The 21900-nt window shown below is 45.0% G+C and overlaps 1 protein-coding gene across 2 annotated transcripts in view; it reads left to right on the top strand.

Annotated features, from left to right (window-relative positions):
- LOC147082167 (intestinal mucin-like protein) overlaps nucleotides 1-21900 on the top strand; it is a 110641-nt gene that overhangs the window by 55780 nt on the left and 32961 nt on the right. The window contains exons 5-15 of one of the 2 annotated variants that reach the window (XM_085980430.1): nucleotides 239-489; nucleotides 5715-5898; nucleotides 6609-6855; nucleotides 11049-11230; nucleotides 11719-11788; nucleotides 11920-12029; nucleotides 12502-12533; nucleotides 12640-12817; nucleotides 17297-17401; nucleotides 17533-17573; nucleotides 18040-18162. In XM_085980430.1, coding sequence (XP_085836556.1) covers nucleotides 239-489; nucleotides 5715-5898; nucleotides 6609-6855; nucleotides 11049-11230; nucleotides 11719-11788; nucleotides 11920-12029; nucleotides 12502-12533; nucleotides 12640-12817; nucleotides 17297-17401; nucleotides 17533-17573; nucleotides 18040-18162 — 1523 coding nt within the window. Of the gene's footprint in view, nucleotides 1-238; nucleotides 490-5272; nucleotides 5377-5714; nucleotides 5899-6608; nucleotides 6856-11048; nucleotides 11231-11718; nucleotides 11789-11919; nucleotides 12030-12501; nucleotides 12534-12639; nucleotides 12818-17296; nucleotides 17402-17532; nucleotides 17574-18039; nucleotides 18163-21900 lie in introns of those variants that run through there. The other variant, XM_085980431.1, reaches the window with a different exon arrangement.

The raw sequence follows: 21900 nt of genomic DNA, 5'->3' as shown, positions 1-21900 counted from the left end.
ATTGATGCTCCCCAAAAGCATTTCAGAAATGACCGAAACACACAGCAGACAGAGGGGACTTTCATCTCATCAGTCTGGGTTGGTCTATGCCTGAGTTTACAAATGGGTATAACCAAAAGTGCTTTTTTTTGTATGAAAAAAATGACTGACGCTTGATGTGTTTATTGATTAACAATCGATCATCTGACTTAAATAAATAATTTTGCTGGAAACTCAGATTGTGACTTTGAAATTCCAGGTGTTTGTACTGGATGGGGAAGCAGTCACTACCTTACTTTTGATGGAACTGTTTACACATTCCAAGGAAACTGCACTTACATTCTGGTGAAGCAGATAAAAGAACTGATCAAAGGCTTCAAAATTTACATAGACAACTACTTCTGTGATGTTGAGAAAGGTCTTTCGTGCCCCAAAGCCATCATCATATTCTATAAATCTTCAGTAATAAGACTGATTCGGACGACTGCCAATAGTACAGTAAAAACCAAGGTATGGGTTGCAACATTTTCCATTTATGGTAAATAAGTAAACAGCTCCCCTGATGGCTCAGGGCTTATGTTTTTTCACTTACACCAAGAAGGTCTCCAGTTCAGTCCCTTGCAAGTATTGCTATTGGATTTTAGCTGGGATGGCAGTGGGGTCACTATCATTTTGGCCTCAATGTCCCTGGACTAGAGAGAGGTAACAAGTAGCCAGGATTCCTGCTCCTCCACACTGCCCAGTGACCACTGCTGAAAGAGTGCTTGTGTGGATATCAGATGAGGACAGAATGAGTCTTGGCTATGACTCCCATGATAGAACAGCCTGTTGTTATTTACCAGACTCACATATGAAGAATGGCCACTTTAGCCAGGTACCCGAGGAATGCAAGAACCCGTGGAACTGGACTCAAGCATGAGGCACTGCCTTCAAGGGAGGGGGGGCTAAGAAATAAACTTAGGAACTAAAATAAAGGAAGTAGATATTTTATTCTGGGTTCTATGCATCTAAACATCGTGGCACTCATTTTCATCCCCACCTCCTGCGGTCTGGGTGCAAGTTGGGTGAGTACGCCACCTTACCTAGCCTGAACTGTATTTCCAGGTTCAGGTAATCTTAATAGGCCCGAAGTTCCCCCACTGCAAGCCCACCCCATAGCAGGACTTTGAAGCTGAACATGGGAGATAAAAGTCAACTGCCACTGCAGGCCTGAGAGGCCCTGGCCAGTGGTATTGGCTGCAAACTGCAGGACTTTCTGGCTGCTATCCAAATGAAAAATCTTTCAGTCAGGAGCACCCTTTATTGCACATGTAGGGAAAGATAAACATACTTGTTTTCAGCCTCACTCTGTTTACTGCCTACCCCTTCTCAGATCCTCAAACCTGAACAGGGCTGCCCACAAGCCGTAAGACCCATTTACTGTGGATTAACTTCCTTTGGGGCTTCTGCCTAGCAGAGACCCACGACAATGAGAAGCGTGTTGTTGTGATATAATTTCCATGCAGTTTTGATGTTTGCACCTGTTGTAAGCACTCTGCTCCACCTAGGAGAATCCGCCCAGAAGTTTCAGTGCAACATAATGGACACAGAGACCCAGGCCGGAATTTACTGGGGCCTGTGCAGGCACGATCAGAGGCGGGTCAGGTGGGAAATTTGCAATATCTTGGAATGGGTCAGATAACCTTCGCCATCCCACCCCCACATGCCTTTTGCTCGGGTGCATTTGCTGGCGCGGCAGTGACCTGAACAGCAGAGGTGGTCGAGCTAATTTAAATCATTATCAGGTAGTTGTCAGACCCTTAAGAATCTTTTTAAATCTACCTTTCAAATTTCCCTGGATGACCAGGGGAATCACACAGCTCAGGAACCATGTCTGTCAACCTGAGGTGGAAGTTGAGTGGTCATTGATGCAGCTGATCAGTGCACAGCATGCAAAGTACAATAAAAACTCCCAGCTCCCAGCTGATCACTTTCCTCAGGCAGACGCTGTTGCTGACTGTATTGCCAGCACAGATTAGCTTTCTGCAGGCTGCAAGTCTTTCCAGCAAAGTCGCCACCCAGTGTCACCTCATTGTTAGAACCTATCACATCATTGACAGATTGCTTTTGTCATCTCTACGTGACCTGCCATCTATTCCATCAGCCTGGGTGCCGTCTATACTGTCTCACCTTGGTCCTCAAAATCGGATCACGATGAGCCCCAACACCAGCAGCACCAGGCACACCAGCAGCACCAGGCACACCAGCAGCCTTCTCCTCAACCACCTGATGCTGCACAGGACAGAGTGCATCAGCGCAGGGCTGCACCATGCCGGAGGTGGTACCCCCAACACAGGGTATACAGACAGAGCTTCCTCAGCATGACTGAGCAGCAGTGCCAAAGGAGGCTCAGGCTATCGCACCAGGTCGTCGCAGACATTTGCACATTGCTGGAGCAAAACCTGCAACGCAGAGGAGCGGGTGCACATGCCTTACCAGTGACTGCAAAGTCACCAGCACCCTCAACTTCTTCGCCTCAGGCTCCTCCCAGGGATCTGTAGCAGACATTTGCGGCATCTTGCAGTCGGCCGCCTACAAGTCAGCCAAGTATATCAACTTTGCCACTGATAAAGCCAGTATTACTGAGCAGACGCTCAGCTTTGCCACTCTGGCTGGCTTCCCACGGGTGCAGGGCGTCATCGACTGCACACATGTGGCCATCAAGGCACCCCATCATCACCTAGGAGTCTTTGGTAACCGCAAGAGCTTCCATTCCCTCAATGTGCAGCTCATCTGCAACCATAGTAAGATCATCATGCATGTGTGCACCAAATTCCCTGGCAGCTGCCATGACTCTTTCGTCCTGCGCCAGTCCACCCTCCCTCAGCTCTTCACTCCTCCAAACAGACTTTCCAGCTGGCTGCTTGGAGACAAGGGCTATCCACTCATGACACCCTTGAGGAAGCCAAATACTGAGGAGAGATATAATGAAAGCCACATTTCCACCAGATGTGTCATAGAGCAAACAATAGGCACGCTGAAAATGCGCTTCAGATGCCTTGACAGATCTGGAGGAACCCTTCAGTATGCACCAGCCAGAGTCTCCAGAATCATCGTGTTCTGCTGCGCCCCACACAACATAGTGCAGCAGCGAGGATTAGCGCTGCATGAGGAGCAAGGCACTGAGTGCACAGCCTCTTCAAAGGAGGAGGAGGAGGAGCATCAGCTGGAAGACGAGGAGGAGGAGGAGCAGGAGGAACTTGTAGTCCAGATCCCACCAGCACCTAAGCACATTGCTGCCCGTGAGGCCAGGGATGGGCTCATCATAGCCAGACTTACTTAACTTTACACAGTACACTTATATGGCTGCCAAATGCTGCGCCAGATTGGCACCACCTCACAGCAACAGCATATAACATCCCTACAATGACCAAGCCATTCTTTTCACGCTGACCACCATTGTTGGAGGTAACGTTATGGGTCACCATTCACTGCAACTCACGAAGCTACTTTCAAAGGTGCACACAAATTTGCCCAAGACTGGAAAGTGGTGAAAATAAAGATTTTTATGTGTGACATCACACTAATGGAAACTTTACAGAAACATTGAATAAAACACCCGAGTGGCTTCCCTTGTGAATTTACTTGTGTGTCATCTTTCTCTTATGAGTGATTCTACAAGGTGCTACCCCTGTGGCCTCAGCAGAGGTAGAGGCAGCATGCTCACTTCCCTACTGCGACTGCTCAGACACTCTTGGCCATGAGGACCCACGTCTACGTTGACATCCCTCCTAGAGAGGAGGTCTATGAGCCTCTGCCATCTATTCTCCATGGAGACCATGCGTTCCTGTGAGTGGTGCATTAGCTATTCCATGCCCCCTCCGGTGAGAAATCTCCACTGCTGTCCCTGTCTCCACCATCTTCTCTTGCTCACTTGTGAGTTGTGAGACACCAGGTGTGCATATCTGCGCTGGTGCTGAGTGCGCTTATGCCTGGTGATGGTGCGCCCTCGGAGGTTGGAGGCTCCGCTGAGGAGTCGTCTTCCTCTTCCTTTTGGACAGTGGTGGGGGACTCTTGATGGACCTGTGGGAGAGTAAAGAGATGAGTTAGATATGTCATATGAAGAATAGGTACAGATACCACTATGCACATAATGACCATTCACTGGGTGCTGACATCAGTCCCCATATTTGTTTTTATTCATTCCGGGATGTGGGCATCGCTGGCAAGGCCAGCATTTATTGCCCATCCCTAATTGCCCTTGAGAAGGTGGTGGTGAGCTGCCTTCTTGAACTGCTGCAGTCCGTGTGGTGAAGGTACTCCCACAGTGCTGTTAGGGAGTGAGTTCCAGGACTTTGAACCAATGACAATGAAGGAACGGCGATATGAGTGACTGATGTATGTCATGTATGATATGTAATTCTGTCACCAGGTTGCTGCGATGTCCCCCTCTCTCCCTCTCCCACCTCCAGCTGCTCGGTGACTCCTGATACTTCTATCGCAACCTCCTCTGCTGTTGTGAAGGTGGCAAATGATGGAGGGCCACCTCAAGTTCTCTCCCTCTCTCTCTTATTGTGGTCTATCTTTTCCTGCAAGGAGGGAAAGAAGAGAAGGTTGAGTGAGAATGATGGAATGTGTGTAAGGAATGGATGGGTCACATCTTTAGAGGGAGACTATGATGGAGTAGGGTGACAATGCCAAATGGCCTCCTTGTGTGTTGTTAGTTGGTATGATTGTATTAGGATGAGGGTGAGTGTGAGGAGTGGCTCGTAAGATGGGGATGTGATAATGTAGATAGAGAGAGAGGGATGGGTGTTCGTGCAAGGTATGTTGGTGTGAGTAAGGATGTGCAGGAGTAAGGTTGGAAAGGCAGGGTGATGGGGACGTGATGAGAGGCACAGCAGGATGAAGTTGAATGAGATCATTGAAACGTTGCCGGCACTGCACCCAGGTCTTCCTGACCATATCCCTGCTGTTCACCTCCTCTACAATTTGGAGCCAGGCTCTGTTTGTCTCCTGGGGAGGTCTCTTCCACCTATTTAAAGGGAAGAGGACCTCCCTGCATTCTCTGACTCCCTCCACAAGCATATGGAGGGAGTCATCGGAGGACCTGGGTACAGCCCTCTGCCTCTGTGCAGTCATGTTTCCAAGTGATTAGAACAATTAAAAGCTCCAGTGCAGTGACTGCACACTCCTAGATGAACCTTCAATTGCAATGTGACCGTGGCTCCTTTAAATATCCCGGCTGAAAACGCGTCATGGATGATGTCATCAGACCCGCACCATTTAATAGGGCCGGGTAACATGCAGGGCGGGCTTAATAGGCCCCATTAGCGCAAAGTCGATTTCTGCAGCGGGATGGACGCAGCAACGGGGTCGCGACCCGCCACACCGACCGCCTGCTCCGGACCCGCCCTGGTAAAGAAGATTCCGGTCTATATGTGCTGGACTCTAAACTTCAACACCACTAGTCTGTCCAGTAACTATCAAAAATGACCAAATAAGATTGGCAGCCAGTGTGTAATTTATTAATAGCATACAGCATGAGTTTCAGAATCCTAATCTTAAACCCATCCTGATCCTATCAAAAATATTTTCAGGGCATTCTCAATAATTTCATGAATAAAATTGTTTAAAAATTCTGAGTCTTTTTAAATTGAGAACCAAGTTACCAGCAGCTTCCTTAAGTTTAGAAAGTACAGATGTGACAGAAATAAAGCAGGAATTGATGGAAGGACTTTGTTTCTGTTATACAGGCACTGTTCAATGGTCAGGAGATTATACCACCTTATTACCACGATGGGATAAGAATCAGTTCCTCGGGGATCACTGTAAAGGTTGAGATTGTTGCCATTAATTCTACTATTACTTTTGATGGCCTGGAGTTTACAATAGACCTCTCCTACAAGATCTTTGGAAAAAATGTCGAAGGACAGTGTGGTATGTAATACTGTACTTGGATGCAGTTTACAAAATTATAAAATGTTGTCTCTGACTTGAGATTGTAACATGGATTGAGACTCTGGAGCTTTCATTTGATTTTCTTTACAGCTGATGGAGATTTTTGATCCTCGAAAGTTTTTACTGTGGTTAATCCTTTCCCTCAGGAGATTAAATAAATTAAGGAATGTTTATGGCAGTACACTTTGTACATGATGTTTTGCAAACCAATACCCCAAATTGCTTTAACCTTTGCTCTTTTTTCAGGGATATTCCTTTCTCATTCCCTGTTTTTCAGGGATATTCCTTTCTCATTCCCTGTTTATCAGGGATATTCCTTTGTAAGAGAAAATATGGTGACTGAGAAGTGATCTAATGGAGGTATATAACCCAGAATGTTACTTTAAATTAAACTGTGGGAGTAGAACAAGGGGGCACAAGTTCAAACCAGAGAGGGGCACTTTTAAGACAGATATCAGGAAATTCTTCTTCACACAGAGGAGTCAACATGTGGAATAAACGTCCAAGTAGAGTAATAGAGGGACAAACCCATGATTCATTTAAGAAACAATTGGATGCTACAATTGGGTGACGTGAGGATCTGTCTAGATGGATGAATTAAGATGGGCCAAATGGCCTTCCTCATCCTTAAATATCTTGTGATCTTGTGATGAAATTTGAAATAATGTTTCAAATTCCCAATTCCCTAGGTACTTGTACAAACAACAAGACAGATGACTGCACATTGCCTGATGGAGCTGTGGTACCTTCTTGCTCTCATTCAGCACCTTACTGGCACGTTAAAGATAAGAATAAGCCACACTGTGAAGCAGGGAGTACAACCCCATCACCAATACATCATTCAACTCTGTCACATACGGAAACCACAACCATCATGCCAACTGTACCAACCAAACCTTGTGTGTACGAGAAGTTTTGCAAGATCATTTTAGGCCCGTAAGTCATATCTCTGTGAAAATCGCAATTTGTTCAGGTTTGGAATGTGGTCAGCCCATTTAATCAATAAACTGTTTTCCACCTTTCATTCACATATCAGGAATTATAAAGCAATGTACAAATTTTATCCTAACATGAGGTTATTCAGCCCTGGACTGCACTGAATTCAGGCATCTTTTAGGGCTGCTTTCTCCCCAAACTATTTTCTTCTTCGGGCAAGTAATCATTTTGAATGCTGTAGTCGATTTAACATTGATCACCACTTGCGGCAAAACATTCTATATTCCTCTAACTCTTTACATTAATATTTCTTCTAATTTTCCCCTTTGTGCCTACTCCTTATAAGATCATGCCCTCTTTGATTTACCTACAAATGGAAACAATAGAGTAGAAATTCTGCCCGCTGTAGGGGTTAAATTCTGGCAGAGTTGTCATAGGGGATCGATTGGCAGAATCCAGAACAGTCAGGTAACTACTGAAAATCCCACTGGAGGTGATTTTTTCTGCACATCTCCCACCCCTCACTGCCCCCCCCCACCCTCCCACACCATGTCCTGGCAGAAGATTGGCGGTGGTGGGAGGGCATGGCGTGTCTAGAGTCTAGAGTTCCAGAGCAACCCTGAAAAATGCCAGCAGAAGCACCCTAATAGGGTCAGCAGGACTCATGTATGCTGAGAGCAGGTATAGGGCCTAGCAGAATCAATTACTATTTCTCAATGCCCCTTCTGTTTACTCAGGTAAAACAAATAGTACTGCTAGAATTGTAACATTTGCAACCCTCCAGTGCTTTGGCACAGGTCCTGCATATAATGGGGGGGATTTAGGAGCAGGAGTTCTCTTCTAGGCCACACAAGGAAATTCTGGGCAACTGGTGAACTGAGATCCCCTTCCTTCGCACCCTCATAACGGCCCCGATACACCATCCCCTCCGCCCTGGTGTTTATCTTGTTGCTGGCTGGTGGCCTCCGAGCACCAAGATTTTGACCTGCCTGAAGCCGGCCTGCTCCCGTTTTCTGCCATTTTCACGTGGGCAGCTGGCCATTGGAATGTGAATCAGCCGAGGCCTCCCACGGAGACTCTTGGGCAGGAAGGCCATTGGCTCCCCCGGCTCCTCACCCGGAAGTTAAAATCCACCCTGAGATTTGAAAAATGACGGTTAGTCCCTCTACAACTTTCCCAACAACCTCCTTCCATATGGCCTGTTGGTCCCAGGCATTTAGCAATTTTAACACCCTGAACCCCTTTAGAATATTTTGTTTTTAATGCATATATGCCTTGGTTGTCCATCTTGCTCCTCATCCACAATCTATTGAAAACTTCCTTTATTCTGTAAATGATGAAGCAAAGTTTTCATTAGCCAAATGTGCAAATTCCATATTTACCACAATTCCTTTCCAATACTCATTTGAGTGCCCTCCATTAATAATTCTCTTTTTCCTAATGTGTTTATAAACACCTCTGCTTTTTCTCATTGTGTTGGCTGCAAGTTTTTCTCACTTTTCCCTAGCTCTCCTTACTTCTCTTGTTTCTATTTGCAGAGTATAGTGTTTCTCCTAGCTCTCTTTACTGTGACTGGTTTTAGCTTTGTTGTAAACTTCTTTCTTAGCCTTTTTCAGCATAATCTGATTGTTTATCCACAGAATTATGACCCTAGACACAGGCCCTTTTTTCCTCAATTGTACCAGTACTTCAATATTTCCCAGTATTTACCAGTTAACTATTCAATCTAATTTATTCAGACTACGCCCTTTTTCATTGTTCTGTAGTTTGCTATTCTCCAATTGATTAGCTTTATTTTTAACTTGTATTTTCCTTCTCAATTTTAACGTTAAAACTAATTATGTTATGACTGTAGTGTGGGCTGTCAGTGTGTGTGTAGTGTGGGCTGTCAGTGTGTGTAGTGTGGGCTGTCAGTGTGTGTAGTAGTGTGGGCTGTCAGTGTGTGTAGTGTGGGCTGTCAGTGTGTGTAGTGTGGGCTGTCAGTGTGTGTGTAGTGTGGGCTGTCAGTGTGTGTGTAGTGTGGGCTGTCAGTGTGTGTAGTAGTGTGGGCTGTCAGTGTGTGTAGTGTGGGCTGTCAGTGTGTGTAGTGTGGGCTGTCAGTGTGTGTAGTGTGGGCTGTCAGTGTGTGTAGTGTGGGCTGTCAGTGTGTGTGTAGTGTGGGCTGTCAGTGTGTGTGTAGTGTGGGCTGTCAGTGTGTGTGTAGTGTGGGCTGTCAGTGTGTGTAGTGTGGGCTGTCAGTGTGTGTGTAGTGTGGGTTGTCAGTGTGTGTAGTGTGGGCTGTCAGTGTGTGTGTAGTGTGGGCTGTCAGTGTGTGTGTAGTGTGGGCTGTCAGTGTGTGTAGTGTGGGCTGTCAGTGTGTGTGTAGTGTGGGCTGTCAGTGTGTGTGTAGTGTGGGCTGTCAGTGTGTGTGTAGTGTGGGCTGTCAGTGTGTGTGTAGTGTGGGCTGTCAGTGTGTGTGTAGTGTGGGCTGTCAGTGTGTGTGTAGTGTGGGCTGTCAGTGTGTGTAGTGTGGGCTGTCAGTGTGTGTAGTGTGGGCTGTCAGTGTGTGTGTAGTGTGGGCTGTCAGTGTGTGTGTAGTGTGGGCTGTCAGTGTGTGTGTAGTGTGGGCTGTCAGTATGAGTGTAGTCTGGGCTGTCAGTGTGTGTGTAGTGTGGGCTGTCAGTGTGTGTAGTGTGGGCTGTCAGTGTGTGTAGTGTGGGCTGTCAGTGTGTGTGTAGTGTGGGCTGTCAGTGTGTGTGCAGTGTGGGCTGTCAGTGTGTGTAGTGTGGGCTGTCAGTGTGTGTGTAGTGTGGGCTGTCAGTGTGTGTGTAGTGTGGGCTGTCAGTGTGTGTGTAGTGTGGGCTGTCAGTGTGTGTAGTGTGGGCTGTCAGTGTGTGTAGTGTGGGCTGTCAGTGTGTGTGTAGTGTGGGCTGTCAGTGTGTGTGTAGTGTGGGCTGTCAGTGTGTGTAGTGTGGGCTGTCAGTGTGTGTGCAGTGTGAGCGGTCAGTGTGTGTGTAGTGTGGGCTGTCAGTGTGAGTGTAGTGTGGGCTGTCAGTGTGTGTGTAGTGTGGGCTGTCAGTGTGTGTGTAGTGTGGGCTGTCAGTGTGTGTGTAGTGTGGGCTGTCAGTGTGTGTGTAGTGTGGGCTGTCAGTGTGTGTGTAGTGTGAGTTTTAAGTGTGTGTGTACTGTGAGTTTTAAGTGTGTGTGTAGTGTGAGTTTTAAGTGTGTGTGTAGTGTGAGTTTTAAGTGCGTGTGTAGTGTGGGTTTTAAGTGTTTGTGTAGTGTGAGTTTTAAGTGTTTGTGTAGTGTGAGTTTTAAGTGTGTGTGTAGTGTGAGTTTTAAGTGTGTGTGTAGTGTGAGTTTTAAGTGTGTGTGTAGTGTGAGTTTTAAGTGTTTGTGTTGTGTGAGTTTTAAGTGTGTGTAGTGTGAGTTTTAAGTGTGTGTGTAGTGTGAGTTTTAAGTGTGTGTTTAGTGTGAGTTTTAAGTGTTTGTGTAGTGTGAGTTTTAAGTGTGTGTGTAGTGTGAGTTTTAAGTGTGGGTTTTAAGTGTGTGTGTGTAGTGTGAGTTTTAAGTGTGTGTGTAGTGTGGGTTTTAAGTGTGTGTGCAGTGTGGGTTTTAAGTGTTGTCTGTAATGGCATGGAGTGATTTTCAGATCTCCGCCTGGGTGTAAACCGGGTAGTAGTGGTCTGAAAGTGGCGTCGGATCGTCCCATTTACGTTGGCATTCTTGCCATCTTGGGTAGGCTCCTGAGATGTGCAGCTGGAGAGCCTGTCTGTTTCAGGGACAAAACCACCTGTAATATGCAAACTGGCATCCTGTGACATACTAGGCCAAGGAATCAATTTATACTGAATATATAAACAGTTTAATAGATATTATGACACTAACGAAAAATAGAATCAAAATTACTATAATTTCTACTCATATTCAACGAATCCTTGGCACCATCCCAGTCAATTGGGGTCTTTTAAAGCATTGTCATGAATGGATTTCGCCTCGCTGTGATGAATGGCCTGATTTGGTCAGCCGTTGAGGAGAGGGGAGGCAAATAAAACAGAAAGGAGAAAAGAGACAAAAAATGGAGGGAGATAATAGTTCCACCGCAGCATCAAATGAATGGGGACATAAGCAAATAAGGTCAGCCAACTGCACAGGAAGTGCGACAGCTCAACACTGAACTTTTTGAATCTGTAACATAATCTTTGTTTCCTCAGTGTATTTTCGAAATGCCATGACATAGTTCCTCCAGGCCCATATTATGAAGCATGTATACATGATGGATGCCACAACAGGAATGAGACAATAATATGTTCCAGTTTAGCAATCTATTCTAAGATATGCAAATCTAAAGGAGATATCTGTATCAACTGGCGAGAACATACCAATGGATCATGTCGTAAGTAATTAAATCTGTCTTCATAGAATCATAGAATGATACAACACAGAAGGAGGCCATTCAGCCCATCATGCCTGTACCAGCTCTTTGAAAGAGCTATCCAATTTCTCCCGCTCTTTCCCCGTAGCCCTGTAAATTTTTGCCCTTCAAATATTTATCCAATCCCTTTTTGAAAGTTATTATTCAATCTGCTTCCGCCACTCTTTCAGGCAGCGCATTTCGGATCATAACAGCTCGCTGCGTAAAGAAAATTCTCCTCATCTCGCTTCTGGTTCTTTTGCTAATACCTTAAATCTGTATCATCTGATTATCGACCCTTCTGCCACTGAAAACAGTTTCTCCTTATTTACTCTATCAAGACCCTTCTTGATATGAAATTGGACATTTTCAAACATCCATAAGTATGCAATTATTAACAAAAACATTTGCACAGATTTTGGTTTGATGCTCAATTTCTCAAGTTGTCTTATTCAATTTAACCCAAACAGAATATCACTGCCCTGCAACGATGGAGTATAAACCGTGTGAGCCAAAGGAACAGCCTACTTGTAGTTCAAGGTTTGTTGTACTTATTTAGCAAAGCATTCTCGATGACAACAATTGGAATGCTCTTTCTCTCTCTTTCTTTCTTTCTCTCTCTATCTCCCCCATTTACTGTATATAATTAATACTTTTTCTTTAATGATTAGGTACACTGACAAAAATGCACCTAGTGACAAGAGTGGTCATAATGAAGGTTGTTTCTGCCCAGATGGAAAGTTCCTTTTTGCACCATTAGACATCTGCGTGGACATCTGTGGTAAGCATATTTCTTTAGTAATAATTTCTGCAGTATGTAGTAGGGTCACTACCAAGTTCCAGGAATTGAATCTTGCCCAGAAGACCACATAGTTCATCTGTGGACTGCGTGTAGCTCTAATTTGTTTGCCACAGCAACAGGGGAGGGATTTTATTTGCGTCTGAGAATTGCAGATAGAATTCTGCATTCTGGGGGTGATGTCATCTACAAGGAAAGAAGAAAATTTGGGAAATTAACTCAAAGTACATTTCAATCATGTGGTTATTTTGTCAGGTAGTCTTGTGTGCTGCTGGTTGACTATCTCTTGAAGTCTGTGTTACATCTCCTAATCAGCAATCACTTATTCTCATCCTTCACTTCTCTTTGTTTGAATGTTATGTTTTCTTTCTCTCTGTTGATTATTTATCTTGTAATGTGTTTTGGTGCAGCATCAGTTTATAAAACATTAAATGTGTTTTTTTTAATCTACTAGAGTGCATAGGACCTGATGGAAAACCAAGACAGGTACGTTCTTTAGATAAGCAGATGATGTCTGTCACTACGCTTAACATTAATTTCAGTTTTAGCCTGTATATAGACCTCCTAACATGTCTTTGTGTGTTTGCGACAGATTGGTGAAAAATGGGAAAGCAATTGTCAGGACTGTTTCTGCAATAACGCAACAATGAGCGTTGTCTGCAAAGCCCACAAATGCCCTCCATCACCACCAGTAGTGTGCAAAGGCCACGGTTTTGTGCCAGTTGTTCAAAGAAGCCAACATGACCTTTGTTGTACAGAAACCAAGTGCGGTGAGTAGACAAGTTGCACATTCCGCTGTGTAAGAATATTTCACTGTGCAACTCAGGCATGAGACATTCCAGTATCCAAAAACCACACCAAATATATGCTGTGTTTTTGCCCATTTGGCCTAGAAAGAGGTTTTGTTTATTTACATAATGATTTTGCTAAATATTAAATTCAGTTCACAAAGGGTTAAGTCCCAGTGACACAAACCAGCTCGGATGTTGATCAGGACAATAGTTGGAATATCATATGAAACAGCTGTCAAAATTGTGTAATCTCACATATCACATCAGTTTTGAGATAATCAGGAGTCATCAAGCACATCCTATACCTGTTTGTGCCTTTAATGCAAGAATTATTTTCTTTCAATATGCCCAGAAAAGGCAGAAAAGGCTTAGATAAACAGACAATGTAATTGCCATAGCTCCCACACCATTGCGGGGGATTTCTCATTCAAGTTGGTAACTTTGATTGGCAACTCAGCAAGCCAACCTTCAATAGAGAGAGCTGAGGGAGAGGTCAGCCTTTTTCTCTCTGCTGGAGAAATCAGTTTTGAGCCGTCTGAGCATGGGACATTGAGGGAGACAGTGAGGTCTTGCTTTCTCTCCAGCCAGTGAAAGAGCCAATGAGACTTCAGGCTGAGGCATGAATGCATGCGGCTTATAATAGGAGAGGTCAGTACTAATAAGTTCAGGGACTGCTAACTTGTAAAGTGAGTTCAGACTGTCGCAGGGCAAAGTCGTATATTTTATTATTTTGGTAAGAGATAGGTAAATCTCACTGTGAAAACTGTATTCTGCTCATTCATGTATCATTAAATAAACTACTTTGTTAGTTTACAGTCATGCGTAATCTTACGAGAGTGCTTTTCAGTTTGCCTTCTAAACGTTAGGACAGAACATGTGGCAGCAATGTTCCCTCTAAGCTACGCAGCAATCGGGAAGGTCTCCCACAGGCCGCTCACAAACTGTTCCCTCTAAGATACCATGGCCCAGAAATTCGGGTCGGGGGCTTCCCGCGGGTGTAAGCCCCCGACCTGCACTTACCTTGCGCGCCGGCAGTTGAGCTGTAGGGCCCTGTGGAATTCCGCTCCGGGGCCTGGCCCAGCTGCCGGCACGCTGTGCTTGCGTATCCCAGGGGCGTAGTTAGTGCCATGCGTCCCCTGGGATCACGTGAGCCATGGGCAGCCAATCGGAGGAGGGACAAGCCCATTCATAAGAACTTATAAATACTATGGGCCCCAAAATAGCAGTAAACCTTCAAATAAATTTTAAAGAAACATCACACTATTTAAATAAAGTATAAATTACATTAAATAACTATTTTAAACAATAATTTAAATTTTTGAAAAAAAATATTTTATATTCTGCTTTTTAAATGTGTAAATCCTGCAGGCTTACCCCCCGGGAAAACCTGTGAAGAAATCGTAAGTTCAAAGTGCACGCGCAGCCTCCCCTGCGCGCGCGTTCGACCTCTGAACCCCTTCGTCAGAGGAATGGAAGTGCCGGTTTCCCGCGCATGCGCAGTGCATGCAGGAAACCGACATTTCCATTCGGCCTACAGGTGAGTACCCAGCGCGTACTCACCCGTGGAGACCTGAATTTCTGGGCCCATGTGTAAAGGTACCGCGCACAAATTTTTTTTTTGAGGAAACATTGTGTGGCAGCGCATGCAAGATCTTAGGCCTAGAAATTCAGTGGCCTGCGCCACCAGTTTACGCCCAAAGAGGGCACTCAGTGGCTTTTGCGCCACTGGCCACACCTACCGCGATATTTAGCGGGGCGCTAATGGCGGCGTTAGCCTGTAGCGCTGCGCCACCACCGATGACGTCATCGGTGTGCGCAGCGCCCCGCTCCCGCCCCGATGACCATATTTGGTCGCGCCCGCCACGTCAGCGCCGGCCGCAAATAGCGACCGGTACACCTGTGGCGGTAGTGGCGCTAGTTAAGGTGGAGGTGCGGCCGGCCGCTTTTTCGGCAGCCGCCTGCCAGCACCTCCGTCCCCAGCCTCCTACAACCCCCCCCCCCCCCGCGGCATTGCCGGCTGTTTCCCGAGAGCCTGGCACTTCTCCTTGGTGCCGGGCTCATTTGCCGGCACTCGCGAGCGGGGATCACGCTGTTGCAGGCACCTCCCCCTTAACAGTGGGAGGAAGGCCTGCAGTACCGCAGCCTGCCGTGCCACAGCGTGTGGCGCTGCGGCCCTTAGCGCGCCGATATTCAGTTTCAGCGCCCCAAGCGGGGCGCGGGAAGCCTTGATTAGCGGCCCGCTTCCATTTGGGGCGCAGAAACTGAATATCCGGATGGCGCAAGTGGCTCCGCTCGCAGCGGTAATTCCGGTGCCCAGGCGAGCTTGGCGCCCCAAACTGAATTTTTAGCCCTTAGTGTCCAGTGCCTGCAATGAGGGATCTTATTGTTACGGTACCCGGGTCAGAGTAAAATATAACTAGATACTAGGCAGTAAATGTGTTCGCCATGTCATAAGGAATGTGAGGTCCATTTTGGGGGAATTGTGCTGGAAATATCAGCGCAAACTAGCGAAAACTCCAGGTCAATATGTTTAGTGATGTTGGTTGAGGGATAAATATTGGCCATGATACCAGGGAAAACTTCCCTGCTCTTCTTCGAAATAGTGCAATGGGATCTTTTACGTCCACCGGAGGGTAAATGAGGCCTCGGTTTTTGGTCTCATCTGAAATACAGCACCTCTGATGGTGTCAGCCTAGATTTTGTGCTACTCCATCTACTCACACTGCAATCGCCTTTGTATTTCCATTCACTCACTCTACAATCCCCTCTGTAACCCACAACCTTCTGACTCAGAGGTGAGATTGCTGTCACTGAGCCATGGCTGATACCTGGCACCCTATCTCAAAACAGATTATCTGGTCCCACTACATCAAAGGAGGAGCACTACAGTGTTTACCAAAATATGTCGTGGACTTCATTGATGACTGGTGCCATCTACTAGGAGGTAGTTTTGAGGGAAATTAAAGCTCATTTTAAGGGCCTCACTTTGTTCCAAACATCTATAATCAGTGGTGCCCCTATTAAAGCTAAATCACTGGGGGGATGAATTTTTTTTTATATTCGTTCATGGGATGTGGGTGTCGTTGGCAAGGCCAGCATTTATTGCCCATCCCTAATTGCCCTTGAGAAGGTGGTGGTGAGCCGCCTTCTTGAACCGCTGCAGTCCGTGTTGTGAAGGTACTCCCACAGTGCTGTTAGGGAGGGAGTTCCAGGATTTTGACCCAGCGACGATAAGGAACGGCAATAAAGTTTCAAGTCAGGATGGTGTGTGACTTGGAGGGGCACTTGGAGGTGGTGGTGTTCCCCTGCGCCTGCTGCCCTTGTCCTTCTCGGTGGTAGAGGTCGCGGGTTTGGGAGGTGCTGGCGAAGAACCCGTACGGATTCTTCAGATTGTCTGCCATAACTTTGGCAAAAGTTCTACGGAAACCCCGGAGGAATGGCATAAACATGTAAACTTAATGCAATACATATATGCATTGAATGCAGGGAAGGGTTAAAGTCACAGATACTTTACTCTTATTGTTCTGTTGAGGTCATTAAATTCCCTTAGACTTTGGAGAGGAGTCCTCGATCTAACTGTTGAAGAACTGACTTTTACTTCTGTCTCAGAAGCTTCCTGCCCCCAATATCAATCAGCTGGTTACTCCTGCTTTGAAACTCTGCAACCAAAATACCAGCTTCAGACTGTGTGAAATTGACAGATTTCCTTTTTGCCCTCTTTGGCACGACTGCTGCTCCCAGTTGTGTTCCTTCCTCCAGTAGTTTCACACCCTGCTGCTGCACTAGTCTGCTGTGCCATTCTGTTGCTATGTTTCAATTCCCCCCTCCCCCCACTGGCTTCCATTCAAGGCACCTCTCGAACCAAGTTCCTGACTCACCACAATATTGTCTGGTTTGTAAGACCTTGATTGGACTTTGAATTGAAGCATTCTCTACATACCATGATTCCACTCGGCCATTGTATAATTAGTCTGTCATTGTTAAGTCTTTCTGATGTATCTAATTTATGGCGGTTAGAGTTAGGATTCTGCCTCTTCTGGAAAAAGAACCTGAGACATCACCTCAGGGTACATACTTTTATACACTTGGGAACAGAATATAGACAACAATGCTAAAATCACCATGTCACTTGAATCAAAATTTGTTACGGGAAAGTATCCTAGTTTTTCCCATTGTCACCTGAGCTTACTCCTGGGGTATGTGTTGATGCTTCAATTAAGGAATAAATAGACCCTACAAGGCAGATAATCGAATCTTGCTCTTTTAATTCTTCTAGGCTCTTCAGGTAACACCATTGAATTACTGCAATAAGTTCACTGATTCACAGCAGTATTAGAAAGTCAATTTTTCTTCAACCTGCAGTGAAACCACTCTAATTAAGATCACTTAGGATCATAAGTACCAAGCTGAAAGAATAGCTTCAAGCTTTTTAATCAGTGTCAATTTTTGTTCATTCAGAATGTAATATAACCACCTGTCCCACTGTGAAATTTGATTGCAAACCTGGATATAAACCCGTGTTCCATATTCATGAAGACAAATGTTGCCCAAATTATACTTGTGGTAAGTGTTGCATATCTCTTTAATCCAACATTTTACTGTTGTCACCGAAACAACTTGAAGTAACATGCTTACAGCCTGTACCTTAGCAATAAATGAACTATTAATTTAATCACACATTATTCTATTTTCAGAGCCAAAGCCAGTATGTGTGTACAATGGCACTGAGTACAAGGTAAAGAACATTGGGATATTTTGAGATATGATTTGTGGTTTCACACCTATTTCTCATTTTGTTCAGTGTATAGTTTTCATATTTCTATCTCGTTCTCCAAATTTTGACTTCAAGAATCTCTGGAGATACAAACTCACTTAATGTCAGAACAGCACAAAATTAATATATAACGTGAAAATGTTGTAAGAAGTGAAACTGGAACAATGCTCTTCTTTTTTCAATGAAATATTAATTTAGTATGCAGGGGACGACAATTAAAATGAGGATTTAATTAAAATAATTGAGGTGATAACTGTGCTAAAGTAATGCACAAATGGATTTCATGCAAAGGCATGAAATACCAGATGAAACTAAACCTCCATAGCTTTAATTAACTTTACTGTATAGAATCCGACTGCTCCACTATATAAAAAATCCAGCACAATTTTAAAACACGTCTCAATTGAAACTTCACTTTCTTTTCCAGCCAGGAATGACTATTCCTCAACACCCATGTAAGAATTGCAATTGTACCAATAAAGTGGATCCATCAACCAAGCATAACACTATTGAGTGTTTCACTATTAAGTGTGATTCTCACTGTCCATCGGTAAGCATCATTAATGATTCTATTTGTAGTTATATGATCCCAGAAAGTCCCTGGTTCCAAATGATTCAAGGTTGACCCGTATTGGGGACAGTGATTTAACTTTATTCAGCACAAGTAATGACTTAATACATTACAGTATTTGAGCAGCAGTTTGCAGAGTATAATTGAGACTTGTATTATCACCTATACTCTGGGTAGAAGCCGCAACCGTGAGTAAGCTGCACCCTGTGTCTGCTGTCTCTCTTCATCTCCTGGGTGTCTCCTTGATTCTTCCTGAAATCTCCTACTGTGTCTGTGAAATCTTCTACTCCTGAAATCTTCTACAATTCGTGGCTATTAAGACTCCCTTCTTATACCCTTACTCTCATTCAAAACCTATGGAGTCCTCCTGAACCAATCACTGGCTGACACCCAAACCCAAAATCCAATGATAAAGATTGTGGGCTAGATTTTCAGTATAGACAGTTTTGGGGCGCTAACCTTAGCGCCCGCCCGAAGTTAGCGCCCGCCCCAAAGTAGCGCCCTGTTGCCGGAAATTCAGTGGCTTCGCCCTAAGAGGTTGGTGGAGCGCTAAAAGAGGCGTTCCGCAACTATCTTTAGGCGCTAAGCCGGCGGTGCAGAGCGCAGCGCCCGAGCTCGGGCGCAGCACACGGCAGACACTCTGGTGCCAGTGAGCTCTTAAAGGGGAAGGGTACATGTGTTTTTTTCAAAGGCAGAGTCTGGGGGGGAGAGGAGGAGGGGGAGGAGGGGGAGGAGGGGGAGGAGGGGGAGGAGGAGGAGGAGGAGGAGGAGGAGGAGGAGGAGGAGGAGGAGGTGGTGGTGGTGGTGGTGGTGGTGGTGGTGGCCGGAAACATACATACACCGTTCACAACAACACACTGGATCCTTCCACACAACACATGCAGACTGCCTTGTATACTGCAGGAGGAGTGCCCTTTACTTTACGCTCCCCAGGGTGTGTTGCGTTCCATTTTACAAACGCTCTGGACGCCAGCCGCACAATGGGGCGGTCCGACTGAAGTTTGGATTCGGGGCGGCCAAAGGGCGTTGCACGAGGATGTGACGTCATTTTCTGCGCGCGCATCCGGGCGGCCGCTAAACTTTGCGCCGGCGCTAACGGGCAACTTAATTTGGGGCGGGGCGCAAACTGCGCTGCGCCCGGGTGCTACACGCATAGCGCCCGAAAATCACTTCTCTTAAGGCGCTAACTGCTGGCGCAAGCAACTGAAAGTCTAGCCCTGTATGTTCACAGCACCGTGGTCTATGTAGGTTCTAGTCTGATGACATTCTTACAGCATCTGTTTTTGACCATCAAGACTCATATCTGGGGTAGTTATGGCAATACAAAAGGAATATGTCTCCATCGGTTCAGATACGGCCCTTGCTGTTGGCCTTTGTTTTTATAATTCACTGCGGATGATATAACATTCCAAAACAGTGGAAACTGCAGCTAACCTTGGTTCCCAGGCTAGCTGTACTCTGTCTCATCCTTACTGTTGGCTAATATGCAACCTTCACCTACGGCCGATAGCAAAATACTGCAGATGCTGGAAATCCGAAATAACAACAGAAAATGCTGGAAAAACTCAGCAGGCCAGGCAGCATCCGTGGAGAGAAAATAGAGTCAAAGTTTCGGGTCAAACCCTTTGTCAAACCCTTCACCTATGGCCTCTCTATTCGACTATAGCAATCCTCTTTCTCGCCCCAGGTTGCCTGGTTACAGCTTATTCACAGACTTTTAATTATAAGCAAAAGGGTTGCCTGTCATATAATTCAGGTCACCATTGCATACAGTTGATGATTACAGACTTTTATATTTAATTCTTACACATGATTATAAATCCATTACTGATGATTATAAGATAGTAAAGCAAGTATCCAAAAAGGGCTAATCCATGATAATCTTACAATCCCTGGCTTGAGGGGGAGGAGTCCCTGCTCTGACCCCTCACTCGATCTTATTTCTTATCCTTCTGCAGGAGGTCCATTAATTCTAAGTTATTAGCACGTCGATCAAGCACATACATTTCAAGCAACATATCATGATACAATGAAAATCAAAAATCATGGACTTGAAAGGTTCTCTAGCTCTCACTTTACCGAATCCATTTTGTGGATAATTCTTACTAAATATGAGCTCTCTCTAGCCCTCAATTGTCCCAATCCAAATTCTATGTCTCTCTCTACTTCAACTTCAATTTCTGATAGGTACCAGTGTGTTTAATTCTATCCTGATTGTTTCATTAATTAGATAATTTTTTGATGGAGTATGTCAATGCTTTAAAAGTTGGCTCACTCTCCTGAGCCACATTAACCATTTCATGTCGTGCTTTTGTCAAGTAACTGAACATGTCTGAGACTCGTTCGTCAGTGAAAATTCACCATGCATGTCCGCATGCTAATTGCATCATATGTAACAAATCACATTTGCACATCCCAATATCATGCCACACGTGCCATCCGATACAAGCCATTCTTGGGCTTTCAAGTGATCTTATCAAAAGATTGTGAAGTGTCTGGAGATCTCTGCTCATCTCCCACTGTATGATCCCAATGTCACGGATAGTGTTCAGTCTATCAAATTAAGTTTTCTTAAAATGTTCATAGGCAAGGACACAAACCTCTCTAAGAGAAAACAATCAACTTACTATTCTTAACTACACTTTCCTAACTTTCACTAGAATATTAGGAAAATTCTCATTTGGTGGTGTAATGAAACAGTTCCTGTTTCTATCTTACATCTTAAGTAGGCCATTAATTACCATTCTATCTCATTCATGAGCCCTGGAGGAACTTTACTGTCCAATACAATATTAAAGATAAAAAACATAGATTAAATGTTCCCAGTTATTAATGCATTTTAAAAAATTCTTTATTTTAGAGGATCTTTTATTTTCCCAAAATAACCTGTTATATTGTGACTGAGTCCATTTTATCAGTTCAAAATTATCCCAAATCCAAATAGCAGTGTTGTTGGACTGACAGGTTTTGTCAATGTTCAATTTTATTTCCCCATAAACTTTCCTCCTTGATACACAGCAATTGACAGGACTACCTAGTCGGCTTTTCACCAGTTTCTTTGAATGAAAATTTGACTATTCCCTTTAAACTACAGTTAAATTTTCCCTTCGAGTGCTTGAAACAGAAACTCATATCAATTTATTTTTATCAATTTATCTTATCAATTCCAATTTCAGAAACAAATAATTCCCAGGCTTGGTGGTTTGCATGGTGTTTTAACATTAGCAACAGAAGTGCTCGCAATTAGTTGACAAGGTAACTTCCATATCTCCCCTTCTCATGCACTCTGTCTCAGAAAATAACACCGATAACCCTGAATGGGTTAAGTCTTTGAAAGACAAAGGGGGAGAAATTCGGTTGCTAGCGCCAGCGATTAGCGCCTAAAGAGGCCGAGAATTGGGGCGTTACCCAAATTTCAGGCGGGCGCAGTGAACCCAGCGCCTCTCGCCATAATGAGTGTTCTTTTAGCGCTGGCGCTAAGTCTTAGCGCCCGCGCCCGGGCACAGGCAGATCATGACGTAATTTCAGTGTGCAACGCCTTGTTGGCGCCCCGGACTGGAAATTCAGTGGCGTCCCCCTCTGTTCCGCCCGGCGCTAATAAGGACAGCTTCCAGGAACATTCCCCGGTGGCTCTTGGGCTTAGGGGGGCGCTATTTAAAGGGGACTGCACTGGTATAAAAGCGGCAGCCATTTTGGGAGCACAACTTATTTGAGATT

Source organism: Somniosus microcephalus, unplaced genomic scaffold (assembly GCF_052327205.1).
Source record: "Somniosus microcephalus isolate GS21.2 unplaced genomic scaffold, FLI_Smic_1.0 scaffold164, whole genome shotgun sequence".
Classification (NCBI taxonomy): domain Eukaryota; kingdom Metazoa; phylum Chordata; class Chondrichthyes; order Squaliformes; family Somniosidae; genus Somniosus; species Somniosus microcephalus.
Note: the sequence above shows the minus strand (reverse complement) of the source record. Positions and strands in the feature narration are given on the sequence as shown.